The sequence below is a fragment of the Ceratotherium simum genome, chromosome 25 (assembly GCF_057802395.1).
Source record: "Ceratotherium simum simum isolate JZ-2026a chromosome 25, ASM5780239v1, whole genome shotgun sequence".
Lineage (NCBI taxonomy): Eukaryota > Metazoa > Chordata > Mammalia > Perissodactyla > Rhinocerotidae > Ceratotherium > Ceratotherium simum.
The window spans coordinates 9870060-9893506 of NC_141924.1; the positions used below are offsets into that span (position 1 = coordinate 9870060).

A 23447-nucleotide genomic window follows, 5' to 3' on the forward strand; every position below is an offset into this window, starting at 1 on the left:
TGATCTGCTCTCCAGAGTCAGTTCCATGATCTACTACTCTCCCCCTTGCTCACTCTACGGCTATCCCACTGGATTCCTTGCTGTTCCTGGCTCACACCAGGTCCTTGTACTTGCTGTTCCCTCTGCCTGAAATACTTTCTCCCTGGATCTTCACATGGTTTTCTTCCTCACTTTTTTCAGATCTTTGCTTGGATGTCTCTTTATTAAAGACACTACCATATATACAAAAGCTACCTTATTCATTCCCCAGTCCCAGGCATTCCCTATTTCTCTTATCCTGCTTCACTTTCTCCGCAGGATGTCACCACTTGACATATATTTGTTGTCTGTCTCCTCCCACTAGATGATAGTCTCTACAAGGGCAGGGACTTCGTTTTGTTTATTGCTATATCCTCAGCACCAACAGTACTTGGCATGTTGTAGGTGCTTAATAAATATTTTTGAATGGATTAATAAATGAAGGAATGGATAATTTCTTTCTTCTTTTACCTCTCAAGTGGATTTGTGTGTGTGTGTGTGTGAGTGTGAGTGAGAGAGAGAGAGAGAGAGGAAGATCAGCCCTGAGCTGACATCTGATGCCAATCCTCCTCTTTTTGCCGAGGAAGATTGGCCCTGGGCTAACATCTGTGCCCATCTTCCTCTAACAAGTGGATTTTTAACGTAGTTGATCATTTTCTTTCTTGAACCATTTTATATTCTTGGTATGACATTATTCTCCTAGTTTTTCATCTGATACCTTGTCCGTTCCTTTTACCTCTCCTGCCAGTCTTTCTCAGTCTCTTGCTAGCTGTTCTTTAACTTGGCCTCTGAGTGTGGGATTTTCTCAGGACTCATCCTCAAACCCTGTTGCTGTCTCTCTCTGTAGGAGATCTCATCTAGTCCCATAGCTCTAAATACCAATGATTCCCAAATGTGTATCTCCACCTTTTTTGAACACGAGTCACTTTGCCACCTCCATTTGGATATCTCACAGGTATCTCAAATTTGTATTCCAAACGGAACACAACCTTCATTTCCAACTGCCTCAGTTGTTCCTGCTCCAGTGTTCTCCATTTCTGTAAATGACACTTCTGTCCACCTGGTTACAGAAGCCAGAAAGCTGAAGGGTCATTTTGGCATCTCCCTCTTCCTTCTCACTTCCGTTCCATCATCAATTTGTATTGGTAACCATTCCATAAATATTATCTCGTTTGTCAACGTCTCATTTCTTCTAGACTAAAACCAGTCTAGCTAGTTCAAACCATGTTCTTTCCAGGACCGCTTCCATAAATTAACAGTTTTACCGCTTCCATCATTCCTTCTGACCCTAATCAATTCTCCATACTAAAGCCAGAGTTTTAAAATGCATATCTAATTATATCGTACTCCTTCTTCTTCCCCTAAGCCTTTCACTGTCCATAGGCTCCAAGTAGGTAACTTAAATGAATGGAATTGGAGAGATCAGGGATTTTAATAAGAGTGGTAGGAACTGTGGCAAATTGGAGAGGACATGCCTTGTCTAAAGAGGGTTGCCACTTCTTAGTTCTAGTATATTGTTGGCATATGGGAGTGTAGGCCCACAGTTGCTGGTCTTCTGGGTTTTTTTTTCAAGGGAAGCCTGAATCTAGATTTTTTTAAATTGTGAATTTTCTTTCTCTTAAAATGTTGGCAACCAATTTAAATTAAAAAAAATTCTGGGGGCTGGCCCAGTGGCATAGTGGTTGGGTTGACACGCTCTGCTTCAACAGCCCGGGGTTCACAGGTTCTGATCCTGGGCGCGGACCTATGCACCACTTATCAAGCCATGCTGTGGCAGGCGTCCTACATATAAAGTAGAGGAAGATGGGCATAGATGTTAGCCCAGGGCCAATCTTCCTCAGCAACAAGAGGAGGATTGGCAGCAGATGTTAGCTCAGGGCTAGTCTACCTCAACAACAACAACAAAAAATAAAAATAAAAAAATTCTGTATTTAGGAGTAAATTTAATGGAAGATATATAAGACCTTTACACTGAAAATCATAAAACATTGCTGAGAGAAATTAAAGAAGACCTAAATAAGTGGAAGTATGCCATGTTCATGTTTCACAAGAGCCAATAATGTTAAGTTGTCCAATCTTCCCCAAATAACCTGAAGATTCTCTGTGTTCCCAATCAAAATCCCACCAGACTGTTTTGTAGAAATTGACATGCTGCATCTAAAATTTACGTGAAAATGCAGAGGACCTGGAATAGCCAAAACAATTTAGAAGCGGAAGAACAAACTTGGAGGAATTAAATTACCTGATTTCAAGATATTGTAAAGCTAGAGTAATCAAAACAATGTGGTATTGTGTAAAAATAGACATGGATCATTAGAACACAGTAGAGGGTACTGAAATAGACATGTGTGGTCAATTGGTTTTTCAACAAAGGCTCAAACAATTCAATGGGGGAAAGGATAGTCTTTTCAACAGATGTTGCTGAACAATTGGATATTGGTATGTAAAGAAATGAATCTCAATCTCTGTCTCACACTATATATAAAAATTAATTTGAAGTGGCTCATAGACCTAAACATACAAACTAAAACCATAAAACTTATAGAAGAAATTGTAAGAGAAAATCTCTGAGACCTTGGGGTAGGCAAAGATTTTTTAGAACACAAAAAGCACTAACTATAGAAGAAAAAATTGATAAATTAGACCTTATCAAAAGTAAAACTTTGTGTTCTTCAGAAGACACAGTAAGAAAATGAAGAGGTAAGCCGCAGACCTAAAGGAAGTGTTTACACACACACACACACACACACACACACACACACTATATCTATCTCAAAGGACTTATATCCAGAAAATGTAGAAAACTTTAAAACTCAATAATATGGCAATGGCCCAGTTAAAACTAAGCGAGAGATTTGAATAGACACTTCACAGAAGAAACTATATTTGAATGTCCGAAAGCATATGAAAAGATGCTCAATATCATTTGTCACCAGGGAAATACAAATTAAAGACCAAAATGAGATACAGCTTCATACCCACTAGAATAACTAAACATTTTTAAAAAGGGGGAATTCCAGGTATTGGTGAGGATGTGAAACAACTGGAATTCATGTGTGTTGCTGGGGAGAGTGTGAAATGGTACAACCACTTTGGAAAACAATTGGTCAGTTTCTTTTAAAGTTAAGCACATACTTAACCGTGCAACCCAGCAACCCACCAATAACCTTGGTGGTTATTACCTAAGAGAAATGAAAACATATATTCACAAAAAGACCACATGAATGTTCATAGCAGCTTTATTCATAATAGCCAAAAAATTAGAAACAACCCAAATGCGATCAACAGGTGAATAGATAAACCGTGAGTAAACAAAAAAGAATTATTGATACATGCAGCAATGTGAATGAATCTCAGAAACATTATATTGAGTGAAAGAAGTGAGACACAAAAGAGAACTTACTCTGTGGTTTCATTTATATTGAAGTTCTAGAATAGGCAAAACTAATTTATAGTAATAGAAATTAGATCAGTCGTTGGCTGGAGTGGAAGGGAAGATTGACTGCAGTAGGATAATGGGCATTTTTTTTCTTGATTGGAAGTGGTGACTACATAAGAATGTACATTTGTCAAAACTCATTGAACCCACTGAAACTGTACACTTAAAATGCGTGCATTTTATTGTAAGTAAATTATATCTCAAAGTTGATTTAAAAAATACCATGTGGGTCAACACTCTGTGGACCAAACAAAAGATTTTTGCACGCCAAATTTGGTTGAGGTCAGCCAGTTTCTAACAGCTGGTCTATACCCCCACATAACTTGCACGCTACTAGAGTTGCTGGCCCTTAATAGGTCTTCATATTTCTGTGGAATGAGTGAATGGATGAATAATGTGCTTTCTTGCAGCTCCATTGCAAGAAAATATCCCATTCTTCATCCTCCTGCAGTTTTCTAACTCCAGTCATTTTATGGAGTTAATTTGTTTGGCTTCTCGTGGCTGCAGTCCCTTGAGTACAAAAGAGGTCATTCATTCATTCAAATAGTTACTGAGCATCTACCAGTGTAAAACCCTGTTTAAAGAAAGTACTTGCTAACTGTGAGCAATTACACAGATGTCACTTTATTATATATATGAAATTTACATTTGGTTTATAAAAGCAAAGGCTGGGTAAGCTCTTCTTGCTTAGAATCTGTTTCAGCTACCATTTCTCTGTCTTGTGCATTTGCACGCTGTGGAAAAATAGCATAGGCTTAACAACAGACACTGTATGTAATAATAACTTCTCAGATGAGAGGAAGCAAAACATTCAGAATATCAGTCTGGTATAGCTATAAGAATGGCAGATTCCTTCCTTTCCTATTAGAATCTCTGAGGGATGAGTGGACTGGCCTAATTTGGTTGCTAGAACCAAATTGCTCTTGGTCTTATAGTTAGTCTGTAGCTCTCTGCTGTCTTCAGCAAATTTGGTTTTGTAGACTTTTATAGGTCACCAACCAGACTTATTACATGTTTTTTTAACCCGAACTTTAAAAAGCACTGGTTATCATTCTGTACTGATAATTGTTACTTTCCTCACGGTGATCAGGCTGCCTTGAATTCTCCAAACAGCCTTCTTCCTCCCCTTCTACAAACTGTGTCTTTGCCCATTTTTAAAGTTAGCCTGAGGCTTAACTCCTTTACAAAACAACTCTCCTTGATTAATACAAATGAGTCATTCAGCCTCAAACTTGTTTTCAGACTCGCCTCTTCCTATAGTGCGTTCTTTTAATTTCTCTTTTTTTACTTCACATTTCTTTTTCACCAATGAACATCATAGTTCATTGGGGGGTAGTGGCTGCACCTAATGGATATTATTTTCTCTCCATGTATCTAAACTAAGATCTGTACCCAGTGGGTTTAATAGATAAAACAAAGAAGATTGATGGTACATTCTAGCATGAAGCAGAATAACATGCAGTTCAGAGTCCATAATGGATAAAAATACAGTACTTTAGATAACCGTGCACCTAGGTCTTTTCTCCTCCACCTTTTCTTGGCACATTCCCCTGAAAAGGAAGCCAGGGAGATTAAGAGTTGCTTCTATCTGATAATAGCCCAGAAATTTAAGAGAAGGCAGGTCCCACACCAGCAGTCTGAGTCCCGTCAGAGAGCTTAATGAACTGCCTTTACTTGTCCAGTAGTCAGAGTTTGTCTCTGTGCTGAGACATCAGAGGAACTGACTGAGAATTTTTTTTTTAAAGATTTAATTTATTTATTTATTCCCCCCCCCCCCAAAGCCCCAGTAGATAGTTGTATGTCATAGCTGCACATCCTTCTAGTTGCTGTATGTGGGACGCGGCCTCAGCATGGCTGGAGAAGCGGTGCGTGGGTGTGCGCCCGGGATCCGCGCCCGGGATCCGAACCCGGGCCGCCAGCAGCGGAGCGCACACACTTAACTGCTAAGCCATGGGGCCCGCCCTGACTGAGAGAAATTTTACAGAAAAACAGGAAAAAGAAGTGGGCTTTGGAATTGCATGTGTGTATAATCTTGATAATTTATTTTAATTTGGAAAGATCTGTTAGCCTTATTGACAGGTTTCTCTGATTAGAACTGTTTCTGCTTGTGCCCAAGCTAGAATTAATATCATACTAAAGAAAGAGGATACTAGTTTAATTTGCCTTTCAGAATGTACCATTTCAAATACCTGTTATCTTTGATGGATTCAGAATCTTGTTTAGTCATTTTCACTATCTAAGATTAAATTTACTTTCATTTTACATTTCTACCAGCAGTGCACAAGGGTTCCAATTTCTCCACATCCTTACCAACACTTATTTTCTGTTTTTTTGATAGTAGCCATCCTAATGGGTATGAGGTGGTAGTCTTTTACATTTTTAGTATTTTCATGTATGATTGGTTGCATAGTGATGCCTCTGTAGTTATTTTCACATTTCTGTGTTTTTTTCCCCCACAGCAGTTACCAGTTGTACTTGAAGTGCTTATTTATTTTACTTGTTACCATAAGCTCCGTGAGGGCAGGGACCGTGTTCATCTTCATGTATCCCTAGGGCTGAGATAGTACCTGACATGTTATAATTCCTTAGTGAGTATTTGATGAATGAATGAATGGAAAGTAGGCATAGCGTATGGTTAAAACCAAGGACTTGGATGTCAGACAGTCTTGGATTTGAATCCTGGTTTTCTCATTTATAAGATGGACTTGATAATCCCTTCCTCATAGGATTTTGGTAAAATTAAATAAGATCACATATGTAAAATCCTTAGTACAGCACCTAGCACATTGTAATTATCCAATAAGTGGCAGCTATTACTATTAGAGAGAGGTTTGAACAAGTTGTCTAACCTCTCTGGTCTGAGTTTTTCCTTCTGTAAAGTAAGAGCATTAAGTTAGATGACCCATAATGGCCCTTCTATGATTTTCATTTGATCCTTACAGTTGTCACTCCAGCAATCATTACCACTTCACGTTATCTCAACTTTAATTATGTATTGTTAATCCCAGAGTCTGAATCTCAGAAGCATCTAAATGATAGAGTTGATTTAAAAGAATTTTTTAAAGAAAAGATTATTCCATTTCAAAAGTTAAACCATTGAGGGGCCAGCCCGGTGGTGTGGGAGTTAAGTGCGCGCGCTCCACTTTGGCGGCCCGAGGGTTTACAGGCCCGGATCCCAGGCGTGCACTGATGCACCGCTTGTCAAGCCATGCTGCGACGGCGTCCCATATAAAGTAGAGGAAGATGGGCATGGATGTTAGCCCAGGGCCAGTCTTCCTTGGCAAAAAGAGGAGGATTGGCATTGGATGTTAGCTCAAGGCTGATTTTACACACACACACACACACGTACGTTAAACCAGTGAAATAGTTGAAGAGTAATTTGCCCTGGTATGAGGTGTTTAGTAATGATTTAATATGCCAGGTCGTGTATGACCATTCAGTGGTCATAGAAATGGAGGAATGCAGATTGTAATGTAGGTAGTTTGGTGGTTTTGCTGAGTTGTGTTCTGCCTAGCTGTTGGGAGACTTGCTTTGAAGAAACCTTTCTGTCCATTTGCTATGCTGCTGATTGATGGAGGAAAGAAAATAATCCTTAAGAGAAGACTTCTGACTTTTGAGATGTGGCTGGTTGTGTCCCTGTTGTTCTTAGCAAATGTGGGACCAGATATGCAAACTCAGTCTAGCTAGGTTTGAGAGAAAGAGCATTTCATCAGTTTGCCCAGCGAATAAGTAAATGTTATGACTGCATCCAGCACAGTTATTTGTTTTTTTTTGTACAAATAACTTGGAACAGAGAGTAGAAGAAACTACTTTTTATTGAGGGTCTGTTTCATGCCAGCCACTGTTAGGTGCTTTCATTTATGCTATCTTATTTGATTTCATTTGTTGACAGAATAGTTGTTTTTGCATGTACATGTTGCTCAGTGTCACTGCCCTAAATTACTTACAGACTTTCCTGGACTTGAGAATGGTTCTTGTACATGAATCCCTATAGCTTTTGTTAGAGTCACTGCTGCTACCCTCAAGCAAGTATATACTGCCTTCAGGGAGGAGCTCTTTTGGCTTCATTAAGAGCAAATAGCTTAACCTTGGTAGCTTTTGCCACCGAACTCCCTTAATCTCTTCAGAGGTGCTTTCTGGTGGCCTATCTCCAAGTGGGAATCCTAAACACTTTCCCACTGAAAAATATTACAATTGATGATTAGACTTCCAGATGAGGCACACACACGTATATGTGTATAAACTTATTTATCTGTTAGTACATTGGTCATATGGAAGAATTTCTATAATTTAGATCTTTATTTAAACATTTGTGTAATGAAAGAGTATGGGCCATGGAAACCACTTAACAGTTGTGTGACCTTGAGCTAGTGTCCACTTCTCTGGGTCTGTGTCCTCATCAGTAAAATGGGGATATACTTATCTTGCAGGGATATTATCAAGATTAAATAAAATAAATAATGTGGGTAAAGCTCATGGATATTCTGTAGATGTTGGTACTGTCTCTTGCTCCTCCTTCCATCCTGAGTTTTAAATAACTGAGTAAAATCTCTTTGAGTGTAACTTAGTGCCTTTATTAAGATTGCTTAGCCACAGGGGCCAGCGCCATGGCGTAGCGGTTAAGTGCGTGCGCTCCGCTGCTGGCAGCCCGGGTTCGGATCCCGGGCGCGCACCGACACACCGCTTGTCAGGCCATGCTGTGGCGGCGTCCCACATAAAGTGGAGGAAGATGGGCATGGATGTTAGCTCAGGGCTAGTCTTCCTCGGCAAGAAAAGAAAAGAAAGAGGAGGATTGGCATGGATGTTGGCTCAGGGCTGATCTTCCTCACAAAACAAAAACAAAGACAAAAAAGATTGCTTAGCCACATGCCCCAGGGATTAACAATGGAATTTATTTTTCTTTTCTTATCAATTACAAATGCTATAGAAATTTATTCTTGTTCAGACTTTGGAATGGGGAAACATTTTATTAAGCAGAATTAAATGGATGCTTTAGGAGGCTTTCTCTGGCGAATTTGGACAGGAAAATTAGAATTGCTTTCATAGTGGAGTTCCCACCTGGAACGTAGTTGGCAGTGAGAAGAAAGGTTATGCAATTACATTCCTTATCACACGTTCAGTAAAGTTTGTCGTCTGAAACACTCGAGGAAGTCCCTTATTCTCTTTCTTTCAGTCATCAATCTTTTTGTGGAATAAGAGATGAGTAAATGAAAATTAATCTGACTTTGGCAATTGGAGGATGAGAAGAATGCTAACCTCCAGGCATCGAGGCTTGTTTCAGCTTCCCCGAGATCTCCTCAGAGGTCATGAGGAGATTTGTAAAACCACACCATTGGTTTGTAGGCATTTTTAAAAAAACTGTAGGTGAAGCCTGGACTAAGTCGGGCAATTGAGAAGATTTTAGATTGGTAATGGAATGCACAGGTGATTTTATTTATTTATTTATTTTTTTTCCCCCAAAGCCCCAGTAGATAGTTGTATGTCATAGTTGCACAACCTTCTAGTTGCTGTATGTGGGACGCGGCCTCAGCATGGCCGGAGAAGCAGTGCGTCAGTGCGTGCCCGGGATCCGAACCTGGGCCGCCAGCAGCGGAGCACGAGCACTTAACCGCCAAGCCACGGGGCCGGCCCTGCACAGGTGATTTTAATTGGCCAAAATCAATTTTCATGTTTTAGTTTTGCTCATCTAAAACTCTTCTTGGTAAAAATTATTCTCTTCAATTCATTCTTTCCAGAGTAACAGGAATGATCTTAAAAACATAAACTGAATCATGTCACTTCTCTGCTTAAAACACTCACCTCCAATGGTTTCCCATTTGCATTTAGAATAAAATCCAGATTTCTTCCCATGACCTATGTTGCATGCATCCTATATCTATGCTGATTGCCTCCCTTTCTCCTTCAGTCAGTTACATTATCATCCATTGGTCTTCAGATCTTTCCACTTTCCTTATCACCATATCTAAAAAGTAGATAGTTGCTGCAGGCAAAGTCCCTTCTTTGTTTCCTTTATAACCCAGAGAACTTTATGTTTAGTTTTTTGCTTGATGGCTTGCTTACTTACATGTTTTTGTCTTCCTGTGCTCTGAGATTATAAACCCGATGAGGGCAGAGACCATGTTTTGTCCTTTTTGTCTAGCATGTTCTGGCACATGGTAGGTATTTAATAAATATTGTTGAATGAATGACCATTTGATAATTTCTGTTTTATAGAGAAATAGATACATTTTAGTTCATAAAGGAGCAGGCATTTACATTGATCTCACAGTCTATAAAATGATAAAGGTCCACATAGACAAAAAAGAAGTGATTCATTTCTTTGGGTTGAATCTTTCAGAATTAGTTTAGATGATGCCTAAGAAGCTTTTCCTGGTTGGCCAGAGTTAGATTAGATCTCCCTCTTGTTTGGTCTATGACACCATGTGCTTGCCTCTTTCATAACCATAGATTCCCTACTTGATTCTTTGAGAGAGAGAGAACTTAGTTTATTATTGTATCCTTAGCACTCGAGTTGGTGCCTGGCACATGGTAGTTGTGCTCAGTAAATATTTGTTCAGTGGGAAATAAGTGTTAGAATAGAGGTATATCTTAAGAAAGGAACAGTTTTTACTTTGGTAGATTATGGAGCTCATTGGTCCCAAGAATCACTTTGTCCTTTATTTGTTTTTCAAGTTCACCACATTATGACATAAGTAAAAAAAAAAAAAAAAAAAAAAAAAAAATTAAATCTTTATTATATAAAATTTCAAACACATATAAAAATAAAGAGAATAATAAAATGAACCACCGCTGTGGACCTATCAACTAGTTTCAGCCATTATCAACACGTGACCAATCTTGCTTAATCTTGCTTCCCCCTTCCTCAATATTTTAAAACAAATCCCAGACATTATATCATTTCTGTAAATACTTCAGAAAGGTATAATCAATTTAAGAACTAGTTAACTCTTGGAAAAACCTGATATAAAAATTCCATTTGTCTCCGTGAATCTAATTGTAGATGCCAGCTGGTGAATTTCCATGTGCTAAACCACTCCCAGGGCCTGACTCACTATTGAAAGCATATACTCCATTGTAATTGCTGAGATAGCAGCAGTTTGCTAGAATATGTTATCGTGATTATTTCTATTGGTTAGAGAGAGGTTACCAATAAGTAAGAACTCATGTCAGAGGTAAGTTTTTTCCTTGGGAGATGTGTAAAGACAGATGACAGTTTGACATTGTGTATTACAGGCCTTTAAGATTTTGTCTGGAAAATGAAAATGAAATATGGTTTATGGATTAATAAATTCCATAATTCTTTGTGAGTGAATCCCTGCGAGTCACAATTAGCAGTAAAATGAAAAGTAAGGGTGCCAGAAGACTCAGAGCTAGAAAGACTCCTAATCCTTAGGAAGACGAGGGTTTAGAACCTGGGCCACAGGAAGAGTCAAATGGCATTGGAAGTGGTTATGGTTAGTTTTATTCTAGAAGTTAAAGTTGTATCCTAGACCTCTGTAAGTAGCTTAGGTTAAATAAAATTTCCTTTTGGAAGGGAAGAGAAGGCACTCTTTTCTTTCAGCAAATATTTTAAAGGATCAGGTACTATCTTGTAAAATTTGGAGATTGGCCTTGAGTGAATGGTTGGACTAGAACAGTGTTTTCTTGTGATCCCAGTTTTTCTGTGGAAAAGAAATGAAGGGGGGATGGAAATGATTATGACCACCTTTACCTATTTTCTTTACCAACCACATAAGAGAACAAGACCCTGATTCTGAGAGGCTACAAGTCCCAGCTCTGCTAGGCCTGCAACCTTGCTTTCGCTTTAGCTTGAATCACCATGTGACTCTTCTGCGTGTAAAATTGATAGGAGGTGGTGGATGTGGTGATCCCAAGTTAATTCTTGGCAATTTACTGTGAAGACCTGCTCTTTTATTCCCACCCCTATATTCCCATAACCCTTAGTTAATTCCTCTGCTAACGTACTTAGCACACAATGCCTTGAATAGGGATTTTGTCATAATCATCTGTGTATCCTTAGCTTCTAGCACATGGTCACTTGGAAAATATTTGTTGACACATGATGATCCCTTTCCAACCCTGAGATGGTGTGATTTTGCGATTTCTCCGGTGGCCTTGACCCAGAATATGGGAATAGTGCTAGTCCTCTGTAGGCTTCTCTCTGTGTTGTTCTTCTTAGATGCTGTTTGTTCTCAGGCTCTGGATCATTCTCTTCTTTTGGGAACTTCCAGGGAACAGAGGAGAGAAAAATTTGTTTAGAACAAGAGGAGTATGTCAACTGAAGTTGATATGTTAGGATCATGGAATCCTCCAGTTGCTGTCAGGATGAAGAATTCAGTGTTGGTAACAAGATGCCAGGAGCTCATTCTATTTTATTATTCTTCCTCATTTACTGAGATTTGACTCCATACCTATGATTGTGAGGTGGAATGGATTTCAGTGTTCATCTTCAAGCTTTAGAGGATATGGTCAGTCATTGGGAATTAATCAGCATCAAACTATATTGGGTATTTCTTTTTTCATATATATGGTAACTGCTGAAATTAATTTGTTATAAAACTGTAGCATCTAGACCAAATTAAACCTGTGGTTTATCATCTATTACAAAAGAGTAAAATGGAAATGTTAAAAACTATGATTTCATCAACTTGACCCTCTTTACCTGTTGGAAAAGTGGGAAGCCAACTGTCTCAAACTCAACATGTACAGAACTAAAAGTAAACTATTCATTTTCCTCCTTTAAACTTTTTTTCCACCAATAGCTTTCCATGTCTTATTTGATGACAACCCTTTTAGTTGCTCTGGTCAAAACTTTGGATTATTATCTTTCTTTCATACACCAATCCAGTCTTCCAGGAAAATTTACTGGACCTACCTTTAAAATATATCCAAAATCAACCACTTCTCACTGTCTCTGCTGTTACCACTGTGGTCTAAGCCACTGTCCTCTCTTGCCCAGATTATTGTAGTACCTCCTAACTGATCTCCCAGCTTCTACCCTTTCCTTTATTCTCAACACAGTAGCCTGAATCATTCTTGTTATACCTAAGTCAGATCATGTCACTCCTCTGTTCAGAAACCTTGCCTTGGCTCCCCATTCCACTCTGAGTAAAAGCCCATAAGGCCTTGACTTGTCTGGTCTTCTATTAACCTCTCTGACCTCACCTACTATATCCCTCTTGCTCACTCGGCTGCAGCCTCACTAGCTTTCTTGCTGTTCCTTGAACATGAGAGTCCTGCATCTGCCTTAGGGCCTGTGCATTGGCTGTTTCTTCTGTCTGGAATGCTTTTCGATATCTGCATGGCTCACTCTCATCACTGTCAAATCTTTGCTTCAGTGTCACTTTCTCAATGAGGACTACCTTAATCATCTTATTTAAAAATTATAACTCTTCTGCTCCCGACACTTCTCATTCTCTTTGTTATGATCTATCTTTTCTTTTTTCTAAAACATTCATTATATTTTAAGATCTATATAGTTTACTTATTTTATTATCTGTCTCCCCCCACTAGAGTATAAGCTCCATGAGAGCAGAGATCTGTGTCTATCTTGATCACTGTTGTATCTTTTGCAACTACAGTGCCTGGCATATAGTAGGCCTTAACTAAATAATTATTGAATAGGGACTGGCCCCGTGGCTTAGCGGTTGAGCGCGTGCGCTCCGCTGCTGGCGGCCCGGGTTCGGATCCCGGGTGTGCACCGACGCGCCGCTTGTCCGGCCATGCTGAGGTGGCGTCCAACATACAGCAACTAGAGGGGTGTGCAACTATGACATACAACTATCTACTGGGGCTTTGGGGAGAACAGGGGAAAGAAAAGAAGGAGGATTGGCAATAGACGGTAGCTCAGGGCTGGTCTTTCTCAGCAAAAAAAAAAAAAAAATTTGAATAAATGAATGAATGAATTATGAGCTGTTGAACTGTTTCTTTTGCTTGAATCCATGCTTTTGCGGTACTTAGAGCCTATACCAACAAAGCAGTTTATATATTTGAATATACTACCAATAATTTGTCTTCTTGTTCATTTTGCAAGTTAGGTGGTATTATCCATGTTTTTTTGTTTTTTTGTTTTTTTTTTGCTGGGAAAGATTCGCCCTGAGCTAACATCTGTTGTTGCCAATCTTCTTCTCTCTCTCTTTTTTTTCTCTTTCCTCCCCAAAGCCCCAGTACATAGTTGTATATTCTAGTTTTAAGTCTTTCTAGTTCTTCTGTATGAGCCGCCACCACAGCGTGGCAACTGACAGATGAGTGGTGTGGCTCCATGCCTGGGAACCGAACCTGGGCCACCAAAGTGTAGTGTGCCAAACTTTAACCACTAGGCTGTCAGGGCTGGCTCTCCAACTTTTTTTTTAGGTCAGAATGTTGAGGCTCAGAGAAGCTAAGTAACTTAGCTCAAGATCATATGGCTAATAAAGGTAGGAGCTGAGATACAAATTCAGATCTGACTCCAAAGCCCACACTTGTTCTCTGTTGCCATATTATCTCCTTAAACCGTTCATTCAACAAATATTTATCAAGTGCCTACCATGTTGTAGGCGCTGTTGACAACTGAATAGCAATTTACTGTGGGTTACTAATAAAAATATTTTTAATTTTATCATCTTTGTTGTGTTCTTCTTGAGAAGTGAGAAGTTTAGTGATTTATTTATCTGCAAGTTCTACTTAAATGCAGGTAGACTTAGACGTGAAAATGCCTAAGGTAAAACTTTGGTTATCCAGAAACAAACTTTCTGTCATTTTCAAGCATCTAAAAGAGTACTGAACCCAAAACCAAGAAAAAGAAAAGCAAGCCCCTTAGATAGTCAAAAAGGAACTTTTGAGTATTGTTGACAATTCCTGAGAAGACTTAAAGTGCCAGAAGTGCTGTGAGTAGTTGGTTCTTCCAGAAGTTAAAGGAGTGTTGATTAAACTGGCAATATCTGGTTATAAATAGGTCAACATTTTTTTTTTATTGAGGTCATAATAGTTTATAACATTGTGAAATTTCAGTTGTACATTATTATTTGTCAGTCTCCATATAAATGTGTCCCTTTACCTTAAACCTTGTGCCCACCCCCCCCAACCCCTTTCCCCTCTGGTAACTACTAAACTGTTCTCTTTGTCCATGTGTTAGTTTATCTTCCACATACGAATGAAATCATACGGTGTTTGTCTTTCTCTATCTGGCTTATTTCACTTAACATAATACCCTCAAGGTCCATCGCTGTTAATAGGTCAGCATTTTTTGAGAAGCAAGCCAAAACACATAGGTGAAAGGGTATGCAAGAAAAGCAGGGTAGGCAGAGTGTAGTGCAGTAGTAGATGTAGTGGACAAGATTTGAAGTGACTCCTGCACTGCATGAGTGGTGGACTCTTGAGAACCATGAGGAGGAGCCAGAAGATAAGACACTTCTTTGTGGGGTAGAGATGTACCAGTGCCACAGGAACACATTCAAATACAAAATACTTTGAAGCCATAAACATAAGAACCCTCTCATTTGAATGTAAATGAAAACCACAACGAAGTACCACTTCATACCCTTAGGATGGCTATTACCAAAAAAACTGCAAGGAGGAGAAACTGGAACCCTTATGTATCACTGGTGAGAATGTAAAATGGTACAGCCACTGTGGAAAATAGTTTGTGGTCCCTCAAAAAGTTCAACATAGAATTGCCACAGGATTCAGCAGTTCCACTCCCAGGTATATACACAAAAGAATTGAAAGGAGGGACTTAAACAGATACTTGTACACCAGTGTTCACAACAGCATTATTCACAATAGCCAAAAGGTAGAAACAACCCAAATGTCCCTCCACTGATGAATGGATAAACAAAATATGGTATATACATACAGTAGTATATTATTCAACCTTTAAAAGGAATGGAATTCTGATACATGCTTCAACATGGATGAGCCTTTAAGACATGCTAAGTGAAGGAAGCCAAATACAAAAGGACAAATAGTGTATGATTCCACTTATATGAGGCACCTACAATAGGCAAATGCATAGAGATGGAAAGTAGAATAGATGTTCATAGGGACTAGGGGGAGGGGAAATGGGGAGCTCTGTCTAATGGGTACAGTTTCTGATTGGGGTGATGAAAAAGTTTTGGAAATGGGTAGTGGTGATGGTTGCACGACATTGTGAACACACTTTGAGACACTGAATTGTACACCTAAAAATGGTTAAATGGTAAATTTTATGTAATGTGTATTTTATCACACACACACAGACATACACATGCAAACCCTCTCCTTTGGGTGTGGCGGTTTGCATGTGAGTGGGAGTATGTATAGGGAGGGCATAGATGTGCCATGCTGCACTGAAGGCAGGTCTCCTGCACAGATGCTCAGACTTCAGTAATGGTGGGCATGTGCTCTCTCTGGTAGTGCAGTAACCAGCTAAGTCATTCTGCTCCTTCTACAGCCACGTTTGTAAGCATAGGAGAGTGATTCAGTCATTAAGAAAACGTTAAAGTACAGGAAACTTGAAATCATTTTTGGAAAGGAGTACTGGGGGACTGGGCTGGGAAAGAGACCTACTTTTCACCATATACCTTATTGTACTGTTTGATTTTTTAAAATATCATAGTTATGTATTACCTACTTTGAAAAATTAAAATAATTTGTTATAGGAAAAAGCAAGGAATAATAAGAAATTTTCATTTTATTCTGTTAAAACAGGAATGCGCACGTTTATTTAAGACTAGCTGCAGAGATGTTGAAGTCATGTTCGAGGTTTAAAGAGTTCCTCTCTCTTATTTAGAACACTGATAGACAAACGGGCTCTTTCTCCTATGATTCTGCTTATAATAGAGGCTTTGCTGCGATTTGCTCTCCACCCATCATCTCGGCAAATAACCACTTTACAGTGTTAAGAGAATCACATAAGAGAATAGATGTTCAGATAGTTGAAAACTGTAAAGTAGATTTTGCTTTGCAATTTTAGAAAGTGATAGCTCTATCTGCATGTCTGGAGCTATAGCATCTGAGTCTTTTTTTTTTTTTTAATAATTTTATTTATTTATTTATATAGTTGTATGTCATAGCTGCACATCCTTCTAGTTGCTGTATGTGGGACACGGCCTCAGCATGGCTGGAGAAGCAGTGTGTCGGTGCGTGCCCAGGATCCGAACCCGGGCCGCCAGTAGCGGAGTGTGCACACTTAACCGCTAAGCCACGGGGCCGGCCCGCATCTGAGTCTTAATACACAGTGAAATGGGAGATGCTTCCATGGCTTGTTAGGGGCTATGGGCAGAGGAAGACAAAACTGGGAGCTTTGATAGAGTTTGAATGAGTGGAAGGTTTAAGATTTTAGTTTTTCGTTTGTGAAGTATCATATATATTCTAGTGCCTTACCGAGCGTATGTTAGGTTGAATGCTGCAGCTGGGTTGACTAGCAGGGCTACAGAGATCTTCCTCATTCCCACCCTCCCTCTCTCCTTTTGTAGTATATGTGCTGTTGTTTCCTTTTCCCCCTTGTCACCTTAATCAAATGTTATATTAACTGTCCTTTAAAGTCTCTATCCAAGTTAAATTGATAATCAGCAAGGAAAGATTTTTGGTGGACATGAAACGCAGCAGAGTATATTGCTCCTTGTAGGTTTCTAGTCTCTTCTAGAGGAGGTTATAGACACATCTGGGAACACAGTAGTCTCTCTTGACTCTTCTTTGAGACTCTCTGATAGCTCCAACCAGGACCAGCACTTTTTTTTTTTTTTTTTTTGTGAGGAGGACCAGCCCTGAGCTAACATCCAATGCCAATCCTCCTCTTTTCTTTTTGCTGAGGAAGACTGGCCCTGGGCTAACATCCGTGCCCATCTTCCTCTACTTTATATGGGACGCTGCCACAGCATGGCTTGCCAAGTGGTGCGTCGGTGCGTGCCCAGGATCTGAACCGGCGAACCCCAGGCCACCACAGCGGTGAGCGCGCACTTAACCGCTTGCGCCACTGGGCCGGCTCAAGGACCAGCACTTGGAGGAGGCTGCATGGACTGCCATTTCTGACTCCCCTACTTGCTCCAGGGCCCCAGGCCACTTAATGCTCTCTCTTTGCAAGTGGAAGAAAGAGCAAGTAGAGAAGTCAGGCAGAATGAGATTAAGATTTTTTTCATAGGTGTTCAGTTTGAAGAGCTATGTAACCATACCCTCTTGAGGCTGATTGCTTGAAAACCACAGTTTATTCATTTAATTGGGAATTGTTTTCTCTCCTTTTTTTTTTTTTTTGTGAGGAAGATCAGCCCTGAGCTAACATCTGCCAATCCTCCTTTTTTTTTTTTTTGCTGAGGAAGACTGGCCGTGGGCTAACATCCGTGCCCATCTTCCTCCACTTTATATGGGATGCTGTCACAGCATGGCTTCCCAAGTGGTGCGTCGGTGCGCGCCCGGGATCCAAACCGGTGAACCCCAAGCCACCGCAGCAGAGCGCGTGCACTTAACTGCTTGCGCCACTGGGCTGGCCCCTCTCTCCTTTTTGATACCCAAGTTAAACCTTTATGCTGATTTTCTTTCCTCTTTCTCTCCTTTTTCCCCTTTCTCTCCTTTTTCCCCCTTCCATTCCATTTTTTTGTTACTTTCCTTTTATTCTTTGTATCTCTTTCCCCCCAAATTAAAATGAAACAATAGCATTCTTTCAGAAGAAATGTTTGTTTGAAAGAAGACCACAAATTCTATGAAATTGCTTATTATTTTTTTGTGCGAGATTTATTTTTTAATATATAAGGATAATGTTATCTTAGATTGTAAACATTATTCTCATCCCCTTTGAAATGTAAGGAAAACTTTTTAAAGCTAAACTTCCAGCAAAGATTCTATGTGATCATGTATTGAGCCAAAAGCCTTGAAAATAACTACTATAATTTTCTACTACCCAAGTTTTTAAGGGACAGCATTTCCAAATCTTTCAGGGCACACATCTAATTTTAAAATTCTCTTCAGTTAGAGAATGGGTGTAGTTATTTAAACTTTTCTTCTGCTATAATTTCCAAAACGTTTTCTGTCATAATAAAGCAGTGTATTTAGCAGTATGTAGTAGAATAAATACATTGGTCTAGTACTCAGATTCTGGGTCTCAGTGTTTCTGTTATCAAGTCACTGAACCCTTTCTGTACTGGTTCCTCAACTGAAAATGAAGGCATTGGATGTGTGAGCTTCTGAGGTTCAGTTATAAAAATTTAGTCATTCCAGGTTTTATTGGCATTTCTCTAAAGCCAATAAAATAAAAGATTAAAAGAACTTTGCTTATAATACTGTTATATAAAAATATAATTCATTTCAATATAAAGTAAGTTAGACTTGGATTCTAAAGGGGCTTAGTCAGTGGATGACTAAAACAACCTTCTCATAAGATGGTCTCATGTAGAAATCAGTGTCAAAATACATTCTCTGACAGCTTTGAACTAAAAATCCAAGATCTCATTTTGAGATTAATAATTGTAAGAAATCTGTCATTACCTTGTATCTTATTTCTATTCAGATATTTTAAAAAAGCACCCCATCAATATGTAGGAGTTGACTTTTTCTGTTATGGCTTCCATTGAAATATTATTGCTTTAGTCATTCTCCTCTGACTAAGTTCCTTTTCCTGAGAATGAAGGATTGAGCTCATACCTTTGCATAACGATCTAGAGAGTATTTTAAGCTTGGCATGTTCAGACCTGGCTGACTCGATTAATATGTGGACAAACTAGCACATTAGAACATTTTTTAAGTTCCAAGCCACAAATTCTGCTTTAAATGAACATGGGCATGTATAAAATTAATACTGAAGCCTTGAATAGCACAGACATTCAAAATGCCCCTTGCTTTGGGTGACTGATTTTCAGTGAGGCTCCTGCTTGCCCTGCACATTTCTGCCTCTGCTTTAAGCAGTGCCAAGAGCAGAGTCAGGAGAGGGTTTGCTTCTTTGGCACTCTGCTACCCTCTGCTTTCGGCAGGGAAAAAGGCTGCTGTTTTACTTCTTAAACTCCTACCATATGGAAAGTTTCTATAAATAAACCTTGGATTTATGATTGGACTTCTAAATTTGTAACCTCTATGATCCATGACTAAAGCCAATATAAATATCTATTAAAACATACATAAAAGCTGTGGCACCATTTCGGTGAGAAAGATCGCCAGCCACAATATCTAAATTATCAATTCAATTATTTCTCCTGTCTCAGTTGGCATGGATGGCCTCATTTTGTTGTCAAGCAAAAACTAGTCAGCTGGTAGTTTTTAGTGAATCCACTTTGACTTTTTTGAGCATGAATTGTTGGTGTAATTATGTAGCAGACATATTCATGCAAATGTAAAAGTATAATACTGAATCATTCAAACGTACTAAAGGAGCTGACTTTTTAGAAGAATCCTGTCGTTTTTCATTTTATAAATTTGAGTCAGTTGGACCTTCAGTCAGCAAGTACATAATGGGCACCTGTTATGTGCCAGACATTGTGCTAGGTCCTGGGGGATATTGAGTTGTATGTTTCGTCTTCAGACAAGTAGAGAGAAAGAACGAAGGAAACCTGGGGACAGTAAAACGTTTTACCACTCTATTGGAGAAATGGACAAATGCCATGCGACTGTGGCAGAGAGGTGAGTGGATTAACTCTGGGGAATTGGAAAACACTTTAGAAAATGTTTCAATTGGATCTTAAATAATAAAAATTATTTATGACAGTGGCTGTATTTTATTGAGTGCCTTTTATATACTGCAATTGGTTAATGTTACCCCTGCCCCCTCCAGAAAAGTGGGGAAGAACATTTCAGGCAGTAGGAGAAACAAGGGAACTATCAAAAATTTTATGTCCTAGAAGTAAGAAGTTCAGTATGGCTAATGGGGGGTGGGAGGGAGATCAGTGGCCAGGGCAAAGGCTAGTAAGACTGGATGGGATCAGATTATGAAGGACCTCAGATACACCGTGTCTGTCCTTGCCACCATGTTTTTCTTGTTTCCTTGCCTGAAGAGCCTTTCTCCTCTCTTAGCCAGTGTAGCCTATTTTTAGGTCCAGCTTTAAGGCACCTCCTATGTGAAGCTTTCCTCCCCTTTTCCCAAAGGTTATTGATATTTTACTGAGTGATTACAGAAAGACAGTGTACCTCATATTAGGGCATTCCACTTCTTGAACCATTTCTTGTAGTTTAGTCTGATCTCCCCAACTAGTTTCTCAACTCCTAAAGGGCAGAGAATGAATCCTCTTTAGCGCCTGGTGTGGTGCTAAGCACATTGTGGGGACTCAAGAAATACGTAATGAATGGATGAATATGGAACATTTATAGATATCAGTCATTGAGACAGCCCAGCTATGATGGTTAAGATTGCCTACATTTATTTAAAAGGCGTTTCTTTACACCAGTAAGAGCAATTTTCAGAGGTGTAGGTCAGTTGTCATTTGGATGTAAAATGAGTTAATAAGAGTATCTCATAGGGTTGCTGTGAGGATTAAATGAATTAGTACATTTAAGCACTTAGAACAGTGCCTAGCATATAGTAAGTGCTCAATTAGTGTTACTTGTTTAACTCTACCTTTCTGGGCCTTTTTGCCAGTGACAGAGCTCAACCACTGTTGTGGGCATGGAGAGGATAGCAAAGAGATAAGAAATAGCTTCTTACCTTTGAAACCAAATACCCTTTAGGAACTGAAAGCATTGCTTATATTGCATGAACTTTTATTTTTCTGTTTGTGTTTTAGTGATCGAAGGGTATGGTTGGCATGGAATTGAATTTCTTCTGTCTGTGGGAATTGTAAACAAGGTAGGTCCCACGTTTGTTTGTTCTTTCCTGCCTCCTTTCCTAAGGCGTTTGTTCGTATTTTCATTTCTAGTAAACTAGAATAGATCAGATTTGATTATTGTTTAGGGAAACACTCATCATAGCCCCATGATGGTCTGTGACCATGATTTATCTAATGTTGTAGACTACATCTAGTATCTTGTTAGGAAGTATTGAATGCCAAGAAACAGCACAACCAGTTAAAAATTTTAGTGGTCAGAGAACAGAACCATGAATTCATGCACATGCATGCACACCCATGATCCAATCCTTAGAGGGCAGAAGGTCTTGTATTGGAGCCATTATGTAAACCACCTTGGGGTAGTAGGAAGTGATTGGGTAGCTAATTCTTCTGGTCAGTCTAAAATTCAGTAGCTTATGCGAATGGTAGACTAAATACAACAAAGGTCCTGTCTTGACAGTAGCCAGGCTGTCAGTGACAACTATAAATTTTGTTACTGATGATAGAGTCTGTCCGTCTGTAACCACTAGAGTTTGATTTGACACAGCATGCTTGTGTTCCTATCTTAAGCTGTGGGGCCTGAACAGAAGTCCACCAGATATGGCTTTGGCTCCTATATCTGTCTTGTGTCAGATGCCCCCAGAAAGAGCTATAGATGGCAGCTTCACACAGCTCTACAAACCTATTTCTGTCAGAACATTTCCTGTCAAAGTAAGGGCTAGTGCTAGTTCATGTAGTTCTAGTTTTCCATGTTCTTAGGTATGTGGGGACCCCATTGCATTGGTGCAGGAAACTTGGATCACTTGAAGAGTGAACTTGATAGCCACAAAAACAATGACCGTACTCCCCACACCCCCCCAACCAGGAATCCTGTAGACTTCCGCATGGGGTTCTATGGGTTGACGACAATCTTTGGACTCTTGCTGCACCTGCACTTAGAACATCATAGGGGGCCGGCCCCATGGCTTAGCGGTTAAGTGTGCGCGCTCCGTTACTGGCGGCCCGGGTTCGGATCCTGGTCACGCACCGACGCATTGCTTCTCCAGCCATGCTGAGGCCGCGTCCCACATACAGCAACTAGAAGGATGGGCAACCATGACATACAACTATCTACTGGGGCTTTGGGGGAAAAAAAAGGAGGAGGATTGGCAATAGATGTTAGCTCAGAGCCGGTCTTCCTCAGCAAAAAGAGGAGGATAAGCACGGATGTTACCTCAGGGCTGATCTTCCTCACAAAAAAAAAAGAACATCATAGGTTCTTGAGACTGGCTTTCTCTCAGTCACAAGGAATAGGAACTGTTAATACACTGCTACAAGGGGAAACAGTTGAACCACTTCCTAAAGCAGAAGGAACATAGTCCTTGGAATTGACACTGCTGCCTAGGAAGGGAGGTGGAGAGGGTAGATTAAAGTTTAACTTCTGCAAATGAGTCCTGTCATCGTCATCTGGTGGACTGAATTATCAGGGTCTGATCTGGGTGGTCAGTCAGGAAATTTTCTTTCTATTCTCCTGCTTTATATTGGGGTAATAATAAATAGGAACTATTTCATGGAAATACTGTAAGAATTAATGGAAAGGAAAGAAAGGAACTAACATTTATTGAATACCTACTAAGGGTTAGGCATGGTACTGTAAACTTTCACGGTCTGTTCTTTTATTGAAATATATAAAGTTCATTGATATTACAATTTTTCAAGTCCAGGTGGATGATATTGTGAATATGACTATCTTGAACTATTTTGACCTTTATTATAATTTAGAGGAAATAGAATTATATATTGAGATATGTTATTTCATTTGTGTCTGCTAGAATATTCTTTTATGGAAAAAGAAAGAAAATACCTATGAGTTAGTAGAGTTTTTGTTTTTGTTTTTATTTTCTAGGCTTGCTAGTGATTTAGCCAAAGGCAGAGAGGAGACTAGCAGGTCTGAAATTAGAGACACCTGTGCTGTTTTGGGAAGTTGAGACTTTTGACCCAGGGTTTGCTGAAGTTGGTGCAGGAGAGGTCAGAGTAGGTTAATATTTTCATAGCTCAAAGCAAATGTGAAATATGTTTTTTAATAGGTGCAGTTTTGCTTCTGTTTGTAGCTGCAAATGGGGTAAATGAAATACGGTATTGCTGTTTTGGGAAACTTCTGCAAAAGTCCCTGAACCAATGCGAATTAATTTTCTCCAAAAAATACCAAAAAATTCCCCATTTGGATGTTTTGACTGGCTGAGGGAATTGACTGTTGTCATCATGCTTATAAAGAAATTACTATACATTCTTTTAAAACATTACACATCTGA

General features: G+C 39.5%; 1 protein-coding gene across 7 annotated transcripts in view; it reads left to right on the top strand.

The window, feature by feature from the left end:
- The window catches only part of MRTFA (myocardin related transcription factor A), a 196509-nt gene that overhangs the window by 11870 nt on the left and 161192 nt on the right, over positions 1-23447 (top strand). For 5 of the 7 annotated variants that reach the window (XM_087448889.1, XM_087448890.1, XM_087448884.1 and 2 more), the window contains one exon: positions 21115-21176. The exons of 1 other annotated variant lie outside the window; for it this stretch is intronic. Coding sequence is in view for 1 of the 6 variants with exons in the window: in XM_087448887.1 (XP_087305013.1) it covers positions 19999-20017; positions 21115-21176 (81 nt within the window). In the remaining 5 variants the exon portion in view is untranslated. Of the gene's footprint in view, positions 1-19565; positions 20018-21114; positions 21177-23447 lie in introns of those variants that run through there. One more of the 7 variants, XM_087448887.1, reaches the window with a different exon arrangement.